Below are 16,222 nucleotides of genomic sequence, written 5' to 3'. Positions count from 1 at the left end.
AACCCCTGACTCTTTCTCTTCCCCAGAACACTCTGGTTTTACCAGAACCTGTGCACCCCAAATTGAAATTCTTAAGACCCCCAAATAAACCGCTTTGTTCTTTGCAGCCTCAATACTGATTATTATTGAACATGATAGAGGAGGACCTGGGGAACTCCTGGGTCAGGGGACGGATGGAGGGCAATGTCACTGTGGATCTGTGCCCTTCCTTTAAGAACAAAGACACCGTGACACCACTGCAGGCACTGCAGAAGCCAGTTTTTTTTTTTTTTTAACACCTTTATTAGAGTATAATTGCTTTACAACGGTGTGTTAGTTTCTGCTTTATAACAAAGCAGGAGCCAGTTTGACTCTGACCTTTGACATTAGGAGGTCCGGCCCTCCTGACCTACTCACACATCTGGGCTCCACCAACTTTTCCCCATCCCATTTCTTACGCACATCATCAGGCTCCCTCCCCACAGGAGGAGAGAACGCTGGGTCGGCCCCACACCTGAGCAGCACTGAGGTTCCGAACAAGCCCCTGGTCAGCTTCTCCAGAGAATAGGAGACCCAGGGGACCCTGTCCAGTCCAGCCACACTGACCCCCAGTCCGCGCACCGCCCTCACTCGCCCAACTTCCCTCCTCACACGGAAGAGAAAAAGCCTTTTTCTGTGCGGTTGGAGAGGCTGACATATCTCTGAGATCCGAGCCTCGGCGCTATCGCAACAGTATTTGCAATTCAGTCTCCTTGCCAAGTCCGGGCCTGACTTTACCTGTCAGATCCAGGGAAGACCTCCCTCGCCCCCAGCTCCTGACCGTCCTTTCTTCCCTCGCAAGCTCACTCCGCCAAGGGCCCAGTCCGGATGCCCGGACCCCAATCCGCCGCCAAGGGGGAGAGTCAAGTTGGGACCCCGGGACTGGAAGCCGGGCCCCCTCCCCGCAGCCGAGGGGGAGAATTGGGTCTGGACACGGGGGTGGGTGGGACGCGGGGAGACCCTGGCCAGACTGCCTCTTTCGGCAGGTCCGGCCAGTTCGAACCAGCTTTTTCCTTGTTCGGACCCCGGGCCGCGCACTCACCACCTCCGCCTCCTTCCGGGGTCTCTGAAGAGTCCTCCGGGCGACCCTCCGACCTGGGCAGGTAAGACCGACGGGGACGCGACACCTGAGGCCGCGCGGGACAAGTTCGCACCAGCGTGCGGACCGATGAGAGAAACTTCCGGGGGCTCGGAACGCGCCTGTCGCCCGCCCTCATTGGACGGCGCTCCGGGGCCCGCGCTCTGATTGGACGGTAACCGTTGCCCCCCCGCCCCCGCCCCGATGGGCAGGCCTCCTGGTCCCTTCCTACCCTGATTGGCTGGTTGTCGGGACCCCGCCCAGTCGCCGCTGACTGGACAGTTCAACCAGGCCCCGTCCCTGCCCCGAGTGACAGGCCACAGGGACACGCGTGGCTGATTGCCCAGCCCGGGACTTGGGCTCCGTGCAGAACCCGCTCCCAGCCAGGAGGTCCCTGTGGCATCTGCCCGCAGCTGGGCGGCTCCCCTGTGTCCTCCTCCTGCACCTGCAAGTCCAGATTCAGTTTCCCCGCGGATCGCTCCATATCCGGAGCGAGGATGAGAAAAGACGAGACACAGGGCTTCGTGAACTCCGGAGTCAGGACACTGCCCGGGGAGAAGTCAGCGGGGGAATGTGCCCGTTAAGAACCAAACTCTCAGTGACGTCAACACGTGCAAGGCAGGGTCAGGCTAGGTTTTGAAGTGTGACCCTTGACACGGGGAGGTCCCACTTTTCGTCCCCGCTTCCTGCCTCTGGGGCTTGAGATCAGCAACCCAAAAGCCAGGGACCTTTCCCCCGTGGGAAGTCGGACCCCGAGGCCCCAGCCTCCCTGCAGCCTCAGCACATACACAGGTGTGAAATGTCACCGTTCTCAGGTGTGCATTTTACACTGCAAAGAAATTTGTGTCCGATCAGGCTTTAGTCAGTCCAAGTGAATTTTGAAATGTAGAAGTCTATATTTCCTTATTCAGATGTATAGCGATGGTTGCACAGCTGTGCAATGTACAAAAAGCCACTGAGTTTTACACTTAAAAGTGTGAGCGTATGTGAAATAGAGTATGTGAAATATATCTTCATTTAAAAAACCAAATTATAAGGCTATTTTATATCCATGATAACCCTACCTCCTGATCACCACTAAAATACTTTCTGTCTCACTGGATTTACCTATTCTGGACATTTTATACATCTAAATGGAATAATACAATATTGGCCACTTGTGTCTGGCTTTTTTCCTCAGGATAATAATTTCAAGGTTCATTCACATTGCAGCATGTCAGAGCTTTCTTCCATTTTATGGCTAAATACTGCTCCATCCTATGTACAGGCTATATTTTGTTTATCCATTTTATGAAATACAATGTATATTTTGAGGCAGGACAATAAAATTTAAATGTAAAATTCTCTCTGTCCTTTTGGGCCTCCTCCCTCCCTCCCCTTTAGTTTGCAGTGAGCATCTGCCTTATATATTAACCAGACCTCCTCAAAGATGGGATGCCTGCTCAACCATAAAGATCCTTTTTTTTTTTCCTTTCTTCTGACCCTAGCAACGTAACTTCTTAGAAGATTAGCATTCTTTCCCAACTTTGTAAGGGGTCATGGTTACTTGCGGGGTTGCTTTGTACATGCTTACCTGGACGGTGTATCTTTGGTGAACTTCATGTAAAATATCAGTATGTCATTTTGATGCATGAAATTGAAAATATATGACTGTGCCTTTGACTTCCAGCAGGTCAAGTCCTTTGTCGTTTTTTTAACTGGGTTGTTTGCATTTTTGTTACTGATGTGTGAAGTTTTTAATGTATTCTGGACAATAAAACCTTATCCCTGGACTTCCCTGGTGGCGCAGTGGATAAGAATCCGTCTGCCAATGCAGGGGACACGGGTTCGAGCCCTGATGCAGGAAGGTCCCACATGCCGCGGAGCAACTAAGCCCGTGCACCACAACTACTGAGCCTGCGCTCTAGAGCCCGCGAGCCACAACTACTGAAGCCTGTGCGCCACAACTACTGAAGCCCGCGCGCCTAGAGCCCGTGCTCCGCAACAAGAGAAGCCACCACAATGAGAAGCCTGCGCACCGCAACGAAGAGTAGACCACGCTCGCTGCAACTAGAGAAAGCCCACACACAGCAACAAAGACCCAACGCAGCCAAAAATAAATAAATTTATATATTTTAAAAAAGACCCAATGCAGCCAAAAATAAATAAATAAAATAAATAAATTTATATATATATAAAAACCAACCATACAGCTCTTTGTGAAATATTGACATCGTGGTGACATGGCTCTCTCCTTTCCTAGAACCCTTTCCATCATTCCATTTATTTTAGTCTGCTTTGATGTCATTCAATATAATTAAAAATGTTTTGCATATGGTTCTCTCTATATGTTTCATTAACTAGACTTATTTTGATAATTGAATAATTTCATTTTTACTTTTGGACATGTTACTTTTTAAGTTATACACTCAGCTTCTTTTTGGTAACGATTAGAAAGGTATTGATGTTTATTTTTACATTGTTTGCATTCTGAAAACCTGTTAATCACTTTCGTTTTTATGGTTACCCTCCTGTGGTTTTGAGGTTCTATATGCACAACTGTTTCAGCAACAAGATAAGATACTTTTTTTCTTCCTTTATAATTCAAATACCTATTTCTCCTGGCACCAGCTAGGCTATCTAGGAGACTGCTAAAGGGGTGATGGGTATGTAATTTTATTGAATAAGTGACCTTTGACTACTTATACATACTTTCTATCATGAAAAAATTTTTTGAAGATGCCTTTCAAAAGATTATGAAAGTTCTCATCTATTCTTAAATTAGTAAGAAATTTGTCATGGATGTTAAATTGTATAAAACACTTTTTATCCATGCATTGAGATTATTTGAGATAGCTTTTTAAAAATGTGGTATTATGGTGAGTTATATTGATATCACAGCATTTTATATTTGAAAACACAATGCAGAAAAATGCATAAAATGTACACTCGACAGAAATATGACAAAATAAACGTCATGACATCACAAACTGGACAAGAAAGAGGCTGCGGCTACACCTCACATCCCAGTGGTTATGATGACCTGTCAGGAGAGCCACCTGTCCGCTCACAGTCACCAATATCCTAAACTTTTAAAAGGTCATTTCCTTTTTCCCTCTAGTTTCATCAGCTAAGTATACAATAATTTTCCCTGTTTTATATTGCATGTAAATAGAATCAAAGAGTATGTATCATTTTATATCAAATATCTCTTGTTCAAAAATATTTACAATCTTCCTGCGCTTAGCCCTTCATTCACTTTACTAATCTATTATTATCCTTCTAGGACTATACCATTTTCATGTATTGATTCAACTGCCAGCAACTATTTTGGTGTTAACAAACCAATTTGTAAAAGAAAAAAAATTTTTAAAAACCCCAGTATCTGCAATGGGCTTAAAGCGATTTGCACTTTGGGCGCGGGGGTGGGAGGGGGAAAAAAAAAAAGCGACGTGCACTAAAAGGACGTCAGCCTATACCAAGTTGCAAAAGAAAAAACCCCCAAAACAAAACCGACTTATCATCCCTCGCGCCAAAAGACATTGTAATGGAAATGAGACGAGTTTTATATAACTACAATTATTTAAAGACCTAGATAACAAAATATATGCAGTACGGATGAAGGGGACATAGCGGGATAGTTAATGCCCAGTTTTTTTACGTTTTTAATGACATTTATTGTTTTCTTTCTAATTTTACAAGTAATCCATGTTCACTGCAGACAACTAGAAAAAAATAAATAAAATAAATTTAAAAAAATAAAATAAAATAAAGCTCTTAAATGAATAGAGTGCACCAGAAAGATGATGATGATTATGATGATTGTTATTATTATAAGCAGGAAAATGCCCAATGTTCGGAGTGCACTTCAGAGCCATGTTCCCCAAGATCCATAACAATCAAAATCAAGTAAGTCAAAGAAAGACCCCACTGAAAGAGTCACCTCTTTCAGCCAAGGGGCTTGCTCAGTGAGCTCATGTAACTGAGTTTCAACTTTCCCAGGTGTTAATCCAGGTAGCAGGTGGTGTTGGCCACAGCACAGACACCTCCTTGCTCAGCTGTAAGATAACCGAGGCCTGTCCTATTATCAGGAAAAACTCTGGCTAGAGTGTCTAAGGTTCTTTGTTGGGCAGCTGTGGATTCTGTCATACTTTCAAAAGTTACGGGTCAGTTCCTGATCAAGCGTCATTCACCTTTATTCCTCACCAGGAAGTAGGGTCCTGCCAAAGGAAGCAAATCCTGAGTCATCGACGCCTCCTGGAAAATCCTTTCTAAATTAACAATGTAAATTTAGGGGAGTTGAGCAATAAGGTGTCTCAGTAAGTTTGTAAACAGGTGGCAGCACAGCTAGATAATGTGAGAGGCACTGCCCGCTATGCAGTAGCCATTCAAGCATTCATAGGCCCAAGGAGAACTGTTACCGAAACGCAAGTCCGTGTGCCCAACTTGGCACAGTGAGGCTAAACAATACCAAAACACTGGCGTTTGGAACAAAGAAAGGTTTATTGCAGGGCCATGCAAGGAGATGGGTGGCTCATGCCTGAAAAACCCCAAACTCCCCGAAAGCTTTCAGCAAAGCCCTTTTATAGGAAAAGTGAGGGAGGGGTGTGGTTAGCTGTTGCAAACTTCTTGGTGTCTGATCCTTTGTTCTTGAGGTCAGGTCACGATATTCCTGTAAACCTCCACCAAACAAATGTTACTCTCTGTTCTGACAAGAAAAGGCAAGGTCCCAAGACACAACTTTCACCCTCCGAGGTCCAGGCTGGCTAAGAGGAGGCAGATCTCGGTTGGTGGCTCCCTCAGGGCCAGGTCCCCAGACCCTGCCCAGCTGTCATCGCTGAGGGAGCCAGGCACCCAGGACCCAACTGGCCCTCGGGCTCCTCAGGCCACCCAAACGGCGAGGGCCAGGTCCCACAGACTGTGTCCCACGCAGACTACCGTTGCCATGAGGTCGCAGAGGCGGGGATGGGGGAGAGGTTCACCGCCCCCTCAGGGCCTGGGCCCGGCCAGTGGGCGGTCCTGGTGAGGGCTCTGGAGCCCTGCAGGACACACCCCCAGCCTGTTCCCTGGGTCCCCCAGCTCACCCGCCAACCCGAGGCCAGGATCTGCCTCTTACCCAACTCTCCACCTGAAGACCACCACTCCGGCGACCCTTGGCTCGACGCCCCTCCACCGGTTGCTCATTGACAGCTGCTCGTTTGGGGCGGGGCCCACTGCAGCACCGACCAATGGCTGAACGGGCCCTCTAACAATGGCCAATTGACCGCCGCTAGCTTGGGGCGGGGCCCGCTGCAGCACCGACCAATGGCTGAATGGGCCCTCTAACGTTCGCCCGTTGACAGCTGCTAGCTTGGGGCGGGGCCCACTGTGCCGACCAATGGCTGAGCATGACCTCTAACGAGGCTCTAACCTTCCCGCGTTAATGGTCTCTCGGTAACAGTTGCCTGGTAACAGGGTGCGGGGGTGGGGGGGGGGGGGTAACTGCTCATAGTAACGGCCGAGCGCTAAGGGCTGCGTACTGCAGCGCTCTATTACAGTTCTGAGCGAACTTAGTTATTTAAATGAAGTCCCAGTTTTACGTAAGTACACTATCGATATTAAAGCTAATTTTAAAAATTCTTATATTTATTTATTGATCACACACAAAAATTTTCCCCGATTCCATTCTTACAAACTTTCTGTAATTTTCTATGTCCATTTTAGTTTATCCCTTGTTCTCTTTCTCTTGGAAATAACCAGCTTTACTTTAGGACAAAATCACTTTCTCTTTTTTTTAAAATTGTTTTTCTCTTTTTTTTTGGCCGTGCCACACGGCATGCAGGATCTTAGTTCGCCCACCACGGATGGAACTCATGCCCCCTGCAGTGGAAGCAGGGAGTCTTAACCACTGGACCGCCAATGAAGTCCCCTAGGACAAAATCACTTTCATTTCCCTCATACCTCATACTGTTTCTAAACAAAAAACACATCTTACTTTCCTCGAAAATAGAATTATTTCCCTAATTATTTTCAGTAGTTTTAATTACATGTATTAAATTACATGTATTATTATGTATTAATTAGAATTCTTAACAATTAGAACTAAGAAGTAAGCAACTGTCTTTAGCATTTGGAGAATCGTCAGACTTACAAGAACTTTTTATACTTTCTAGAAACGTGCTGTTTCATAGAAAATTTCTCATTTTTACCAATGGAATATCGTTAATTCCTCCATAGAAGGAAGCAAAAAGTGGATAAACCTATGCTCAGTAACTAATGTTTCAATATTTTTTCTTATTTGGAAATGACCTGGATATTCCATGTATTTAACTTAAATCATCATTTAACTTAGGAAAACTTTAAGATTCTAGGTTACCAAAAGACTTGGGGAGTCTTTTGGAAAATTCACCTAAAACCTTTTTCTCTTGCAATCTATTTATTTGTTTTCAACTATTATGTTTCGATTAGTTTTGAAAATTTAATTAAATCAAATTATTTTTTTTCCTGACAAATTTTGTAAGAGATAAAGTGAAGTTATTTGACTTTGGGTAAACTTAAGTAAAAAAAATTTTTTTAACATCTTTATTGGAGTATAATTGCATTACGTTGTTGTGTTAGTTGCTGTTGTATAACAAAGTCAATCAGCTTACGTATACATTTATCCCCATATCCCCTCCCTCTTGCGTCTAAGTAAAATTTTTATATTTAATGCAGATAACTCTAAAGACATGCCTATTTTAATTAAACCAACAAATGCAAATTAGCTTCACTAGCGAATATTCTCCCAGATGACGTGAACCTGAAAAGCATTTTGGTTAGTTTCCACTACACTTCTGGGAATTTAATTTATATAAGTGCTTATTTTCTTTAAGGCAATTAAATAGAGCTCCTTTTAGAATATAAATTGATTTTGTCAATACCATCCAGAGGTAAAAAAACACCGTATCTTTAATGTACATTCATAGACATACACAAACACACAGATCCAGAGACCTTAGAAGACACTTTAAGGGTTTCTTGTTTTTCTAAGTTGAAAATAACCTTTCCCCCTTTCCTTTTACTTCTCATTACAAATACATCCCTGAAGTTTGTACTTTAAACATACGGCCTAGATTAGGAGTTAACATTTTTTATCTCAAAGGCACAGGGAAAGGATATAAATTCCTCTAAGAAGGACTTTGGCTTCCTAAGACCAATAACTTAAAAGCTTTTTGAGATAAACAGGGAAGGTTTTAGGATTGGTAAAAAGAAATAGATATTGGATTGCCTCTACAGCTGTGTATTGTTTTTTTTTTTTTGTAAGGTAAGTACAGTTGCTCTCAGTTCCTCAAAGAATTGGGTTGTAGTGTAAATGATATCATGCGTTGCTCCACCTCTCCACCTTTGCTGGAATGTTCTTCTTTCCCTATGGGTACATTTAACTTAAGGTAAAAGGCCTAACGAAATTTTTTTCTTTCAGGCACTGCATATCAGCTTCTAATCTGGCCAAATTTCTGGTTTAAAGTTATTAAGTCCTTTCAAATGTCGTGTTAGGTTTCAGCCAGGAGAAGCAGTGAATATTTCTGGCAATATGAACAACGTCTTGGAATCAAGAAGTGTCCCCAAGGAGGTACAAAATATATTATCCTCACGATATCTAGAGTCACTCACAAAAGAGCCAAAGAAAGCGCCATCAACTTGCATGTCCCAGGAAAGCAGAAAGCCAAGTTCTTTTCCTTTTTCCTATTTATTTATTTGTTTACTTTTGGCTGCATTGGGTTTTCATTGCTGTGCGTGGGCTTTCTCTAGTTGTGGTGAGCAGGGGCCACTCTTCGTTGCAGTGCGTGGGCTTCTCATTATGGTGGCTTCTCTTGCTGTGGAGCACGGGCCCTAAGCACTTGGGCTTCAGTAGCTGTGGCATGTGGGCTCAGTAGTTGTGGCTCGTGGGCTCTAGAGCGCAGACTCAGTAGTTGTGGCGCACGGGCTTAGTTGCTTCACGACATGTGGGGTCTTCCCGGACCAGGGCTTGAACCGTGTCCCCTTCATTGGCAGGCGGATTCTTAACCACTGTGCCACCAAGGGAAGTCCCCCAGCCAAGTTCCTAAGACATAAAACAAGACATGCAAGGAAGCAAATCTATCCCTGGGAGAAAAAGGACCAATAACCAGTTGGTATGGATTTTGGAAAGGAAGAGCCGTGAAGTGTTATTTCCCTCTCTTGACTGGGCAGTACAGACAGAGATTTGGGAGTGCTGACTTTGATAAGAATTTTCACCCTTAGCCGATTTTGCCAGTTTTTCCAGGATCGCATCTGCAGGTTCTGAGTGGGGTAGAAAGTGGAGAGCGTAGCTCTGATTTTTACTAGAACTTGTCTAGGGTTTTAAATTAATTTTAATTTTAGTTTCCCCTAGGCTGTTAAAGAGAATAATGCAGCAGTTTACCAGAAAATCTCTGAGTCTCATCAACTCTGGGAGGGATCCTCCTTTCAAGGTAGGTATGAGGGTGTATATGAGGCTGTTAACTTGTTGGACTTTATGTTGCCTTTTATATCATTAATTTTTCATTACCTTTTTGCAAGGAAACTTTTAATGAAGGTATTTTTGGAATTTTGAAGTCTTTTGGGAGCTTCTGGGTGCCAATTAAAGTAAGTATCCCATTCTGTTTGTTTCATTTGGGAACTCTTGAGTGCACCTCTGAAATGATCTTATCCAATTAGGTTCTTCTAATGGGCATTGCAATTCCCCTGGGGGTTGACAGCAGTTATGTAGGACCCTAGTCTGTTAGGTTAGGTGCAACCCACATTTCAGTCTGGCCATGTTTTGGGGCCCCCAACATGACAGTTACCAAGCCAAGTTCTCAGGAAACAAAACAAGCTTAGCAAGATTTTGCCATTATTACAAATACCTACAGCTTCTGGGACCACAGTTCTTAGATATTAAAAAAAAGCAAGTGTGCCAGAAGGGGATACACTTGACTCTTTAGCTTTTAAGGATCCCATTGTATTACTGTTTTTATATTTTTAGCTAAGCTTTTGGGTCTCTCGAGACAATCTGATACCTAAAAGGGACATAATGCTGGGTTGGAAGTTGTGTGATGTATTACGCTGTACCTCATTGCATGAAAATTAATCTTCTTGAGGTTTGAGGGTGACCCAGTATCAATCTAACCCATTTTGTAACCAACTTAACCTAACATGGGTGTCTGAGTTAGGTGGCAAGTGCTTTAACAGCATTGAAATTTGCATCCCTTGCCCAACTTTTGTGGCTATGGCTTCTGAAATTCCCATGTAGCAAATAGTCTTTACCTCATGTGCACATTAACAGCATCCAATGGTAACCAAGGAAATGGAGCTGTGGACACCAGTAGCAACCAAAGAACTAGAGACAGGGACAGAATTAAACCAGCAGACCTCACAGATGGGCACTGTGGACTCATTCCTAACAAATGGAGAACTGCAGTTGCCATCAGCAGGTCCCAATGTGGACTCTGGGGGAAAATTCCAATACATAGGGAACTATACACTAAACCACCAGCAGATCCCAGTAAGGAAACTGGGAACAAAACCAAGGGCTGGGGCTTACAAATTACTGCAGACTTCCCAAGAAAAGGCCCCGTGTGCACCACCAGCGATTTCTGTGTAAACTTCGACTAGGGAAAGGGCTGACCCAGCAGACCTCAACAAATGGGGACTGTGGACTCAGGGCTCCACATGGTTGGGGAACTGCAAGCTGCCACTAACAGTCCCCATGTGGATACCGGGACAGAAAAAAAGTTGGGATTTTCCAAACACCTGGAAATTACAAACTGAGAAGCCAAGTAGAGTGGGAAGCTCAATGTGAAGAGAGTGGAGATCTGAACCAGGAGGAACTTACCCATGGCCCTCAGAGACAATGAGAAAGATATTGAACCCAAAAGCGTTCCCTCGTACCGTACCTGTGTTTCTCATTGTCCCCAAATGCCAAACATATGTCTGGTTGGGGGCTGCTCCACATGGGCAGAGCCAGAAGTCAGAAAATGGTGCTGGAACTCAGGCCTACCAGGTTGCCATGCATCTCCGTCTCCTAATGGTACAGAAGGCGCGAGAATCATGGCTTCCTCACTTCTGCTTTCTGGACTTCACACATCTTTTTTATTTATTTATTTATTTTTGTTTGCATTGGGTCTTCGTTGCTGCACGCGGACTTTCTCTAGTTGCGGCGAGTGGGGGCTACTCTTCCTTGTGGTGTGCGGGCTTCTCATTGCAATGGCTTCTCTTGTTGCAGAGCACAGGCTCTAGGTGCGTGGGTTTCAGTAGGTGTGACACACAGGGTCAGTAGTTGTGGCTCATGGGCTCTAGAGCGCAGGCTCAGTAGTTGTGGCACACGGGCTTAATTGCTCCACGGCATGTGGGATCTTCCTGGACCAGGGCTTGAACCCGTGTTCCCTGCATTGGCAGGCGGATTCTTAACCACTGCACCACCAGGGAAGCCCTGGACCTCATGCATCTTTTTCCTCCCTACACTTTAACTCAGAACCACTAACAAAAGGACTCTGGGATATATAGCTTCCCACCTTGCCCAAGCTGACAACAAAATTCAGTAGAACCATCTGGATAGTAGCTTTCAACTTCACACCAACAAGTCGCTCTTCTTAACTCAATGTTTCATGTGCAATTTCCACCCAAGATCATGGACAATGAAGAGAGGCCAAATTAATAAACATAATCAGATAAGACAGAAGGTCTTCCAAGACCTTCCACAATTACTAATTTCTGTGAGGAACACAAATATGGTATCCACTAGCAACAAACATGGAAGACACACCTTTCAGTAAGGGGAGCATAAACTAAGGGGAGCATAAATACTGAATCAGAAAATTCCAGTATCGTTCAGGAACCAGAAAAGACATTTCAACAACACAGGTCTCACATCATGATCACATATTAGGAACATAAAGCAAAGTAAGAATCAAAAATATTTTCATCTAGGGGATTCCCTGGTGGCATAGTGCTTAAGAATTCTCTTGCCAATGCAGGGGACACAGGTTCGAGCCCTGGTCAGGGAAGATCCCACATGCCGTGGAGCAACTAAGCCTGTGTACCAGAACTACTGAGCCTGCACTCTAGAGCCCACGAGCCACAACTACTGAAGCCTGTGCACCTAGAGCCTGTGCTGCGCAATAAGAGAAGCCACCGCAACGAGAAGCCAGTGCGCTGCAACGAAGAGTAGCCCCCACTTGCCGCAACTAGAGAAAGCCTGCGCGCAGCAATGAAGACCCAACGCAGCCAAAAATATATAAAATAAATAAGTTCATTAAAAAAATGTTTTTTTCGTCTAAACTCATACCATGTTGCACATGAAAAAAACCACAAACCAAAAAGACTTTCACTCTGGGTTCAAAAGACACTGTAATGGAATTGAGACAAGTATTATATGACTGTATAACTATTTAAAGTCCAAGATAACAAAACATAAGTAGTAAAGATGATAGGAACATAGAGGCATGGTTATTATCTTAAGTGTTCAGATCAGTTAACATGAGCTAGAAATTAATACACTGGGATTCCTATTCAGGATGAGGCACTTAAAAGGAAAAATCATATTTATTTCCATTAAAAAATTTTCTCTCTACCCTGAGTTTTCAAGTATAAAATAAGTGAAGTGCTGAAGGTTTCCCCACATTCTTTCCGTTCATAATGTTTCTCTCCTGTGACTGACTGCTCCATTTATAAGATTTTAAGGGAGAATGAAGGCTTTCCCATAGTTTTTATATTCAGAATTTTTCGCCAGTGTGTGTCTTCATGTGTCTTTGCAGGGATATGAGACACCTATAGGCTTTTTCACACTGCTGACATTCATATGGCTTCCCTTCACTGTGGGTTAGCATGTGTCCTTGCAGGGATCTGGGATACCTGAAGGCTTTCCCACACTGCTGACACTGATAGGGCTTCTCTTCACTGTGTGTTTTCATATGTTCTCGAAGGGATGAGGAAGTAATGAATGCTTTCCCACATTCTGTACATTCATAAGGTTTTACTCCACTGTGTGTTTTCACATGTTTTCTAAAGTATTTGGGACAACTGTAGGATTTCCCACATTCCTTACACACATAAGGTTTCTCTCCAGTGTGGATCCTCACATGTCCTTGCAGGGATTTGAGATAGGGGAAGGCTTTGCCGCACTGCTTGCATTCATAGGGTTTTTCTCCACTGTGTGTTCTCATGTGTTCTCGAAGGTAAGTGCACCAACTGAAAGCTTTGCCACACTGCTTACATTCATAGGGTTTCTCTCCAGTGTGCATTCTCACATGTTCTCGGAAGTGTGAGATGCGAGTGAAAGCCTTCCCACATTCTTTACATTCATAGGGTTTCTCTCCAGTGTGAGTTCTCACATGCCGTGCAAGTTGGCAATAATAACTGAAGGATTTCCCACATACTTCACACATGCGGATTTTCTGTCCATAGTGACCTCTCTCATGTTCCTGAAAAGATGAGGGACAAGTGAGAGCTTTTCCAGACTTCTTACACTCTAAAGACTGTTTACTACTGTCACTCTTCACGCATCTCTTAGATGCTCTCCCAGCATCCTGATGTTTTTCGGGTTTCTCTACAATGTCTGTTTCCCTGGGAGGGCTTAGGCACGAGATACAGCTGCAGGCTTGCCCACATTCTTCACATGGATAATGTTTGTGTCCAGGGTGAGATCTTTGATGATTCTTCTGGAAAGAATGATCCCTGAAGGCTTTTCCACACTTAATGCATTGATGGGGCTGAATTCCAGTCCGGTAACTCTTATACACAGTAAGATCTATAATCTGGTTCTGGGTTTCTAGACATTGATGACCTTCTTTACCTTCACAGAGACTCTCCACCAAATTATTTCTGTTCAAAATAGGAAGCACAGTATTACGGATTAATGATTATAAGTGATTTATTAATTAGTGATTTGTTGATGGTTATTATTATTTTGACTACACATTTGCCATTTTCAATGAATGGGCATGTTTTCAGCCACTCTCTGCATTGTGACAAAGTGCAACAAGTTTAATGCTCCGGCTGAGGGCTCAAGCAGAGCCGTAACTTTCAGTGTTTTTTACATACGAGGTTTCCTGACCAGTGTTTCCTACTGAATTAAGTTTTAGGTGCTCCATATCTACATCACATTTATAAAAGTAGTTTTGTAAGAATTCTGTGAATAGACAATTGTTCAGCTAAGTTTACACTTTTTCTTTAATTTCAAGTGAGTCTAATACTCTGCCGAGATTCCCCTTCCCCTTGTGGGAGTGCCACTCACCTCAAATGCCTCTCCTGAGTTAGATGCTGATCTTGCATGTTATGAAATGCCCAGTTTTCTCCCAAAAAAGACCTGGAATCATTTCTTGTGAATCTTACTACTTTCTCTTCACTGCATAGTCCAGTCTCCAAAATATCCCAATGAGCACTTGATCTACTCGTTTTAACTTGAGAGCAAGAACCTGCAATAATTGGTAACATAATTAAATCCATGGGAAAGAAATGGTGGGATAAAGGAAAGAAAAGAGACCACATGTAGATTTCTTTCCATAGACTAATTCAAAAATGTTAAAATAATTTTATAAAGGAAGGAAGAAGATGTGTGATATTGTGATTTATCAGAAATATATGTGTGTGTGTGTGTGTGAGTGTGTGTGTGTGTGTGTGTGTGTATATATATATATATATATATATATATATATATATATATATATATATATATATATATATATATATTGGTCATTCAGATGACCAACATATATTTCTCAGATAAATCGGGTCCTTATCCACAGTTTCCTGCTCGGGGATCCTAAAACCCTTGGAATTTCCTGAGCAGTAAAAGCAATGGAATAATATGTGGTCTCTTGTGCTCATTTCCAGAAAACGCTTCAGGATCAGAAAGGTGAAATAGGTGTCTTGTTATTCATAAAAAGCCCTTTCCATCCCAATTGGGTTTATATTAATGAAAGAAATTGTTGGAAAGAACTGAAGTATGCGGGCTGGTTGCCAATGGAGACACCATGTGATTAAAGGGTTGAAACTTTCAGTCCCACCCACACCCCCAGACACCCCAACACCTCTGGGGATGGGGGAGGGGCTAGAGATCAAATCCACTGCCAATGGCCAATGATTTCATCAACCATGCCTACGTAATGAAGGCATGAAAAAAAAGTTCAGAGAGCTTCTGGGTTGATGAACACGTGGAGATGTGGGGAGACTGGCACCTGGAGAGGCACAGAAACCCCTTTTCAAAATCTTACCCTATGCATCTCTTACATCTGGCTGTTCCTGAATTATATCCTTTTAAAATGAACCTGTGATCTAGTAAGTAGTATGTTTCTCTGAGTTCTGTAAGCTACACTAATAAACTAGTTGAACCCAAGGAGAGGGTCATGGGAACCTCTGATTTATAGCCAGTTGGTCAGGAGGACAGGTAAAAGCCTGGACTTGAGATTGGCATCTGAAGTGGGGGAATATGGAGTAAGTCTTGAAGGACTGAACCCTTAAGCTGTGGAATCTGTGGCTATCACTGGGTAGACGGTGTCAGGATTGAGTTGAATTCTATGATGTGCTGCTGGTCCAATAATTGTTTGTTGGTGTGAGGTGCCTTAACACACGTGCACGCGCACACACACACACATTGGAATTGGGTCCAAACCAAAATTAACACACACACAAAGAAAAACTCTGAGGACCTCAGCTATTTGGAACTTTAGCCATCATAGGGAAAATGAGTCACAATGGCAGACTGTTCACTAAGAAATACTTCAGAAGAGATACTTCACAGAAGCAAAGTAGGCAGGAACCGGGCAAAATGCACACTCCCAAATGCTCCCTTCGTAAGAGGAGCTACAAAAAGACTTCCCAAGTGGGCAAAGATGGATGAAAAGTCCAACAGGGAAGCCAGGTTAATGACAAAAGTCACCTTCTCAAAGACCGAGTCATGTTTCTAACAGTTATGTCCAAATATCTCTCCCTGATCCAGAACCTGCTCCTCCCGAGAGGTGTGCCCTCCTGGTGATCACAGGCACAGAGGCCCTAGAGGAAGCCTATCTCCACTGACCCAGCTGCCACTGGGAGATCGGATGGTGCCTGGCTGCTGTTCTGCTAGTGGAGAAAAGCTCCTCATGGGGAGGATGGATGAGTTTGGGTTTACCTGCAGCAAGATTATCAGGTCAAATGTGTACTGATCACAGTGTA

At 43.7% G+C, this 16,222-nt stretch overlaps 1 protein-coding gene across 1 annotated transcript in view; it reads right to left on the bottom strand.

The window, feature by feature from the left end:
• Window positions 1-16,222, bottom strand: part of LOC137760199 (zinc finger protein 77-like) — a 41,651-nt gene that overhangs the window by 14,278 nt on the left and 11,151 nt on the right. Inside the window, 2 exon segments of the mRNA XM_068537271.1 lie at window positions 12,792-13,891; window positions 14,304-14,484. Of these exon segments, the coding sequence (XP_068393372.1) occupies window positions 12,792-13,891; window positions 14,304-14,484 (1,281 nt within the window).

The sequence above is a fragment of the Eschrichtius robustus genome, chromosome 2 (assembly GCF_028021215.1).
Source record: "Eschrichtius robustus isolate mEscRob2 chromosome 2, mEscRob2.pri, whole genome shotgun sequence".
Classification (NCBI taxonomy): Eukaryota; Metazoa; Chordata; class Mammalia; order Artiodactyla; family Eschrichtiidae; genus Eschrichtius; species Eschrichtius robustus.
The sequence above is the reverse complement of the archived record's forward strand: the minus strand, read 5'-3'. Positions and strand labels throughout refer to the sequence as shown.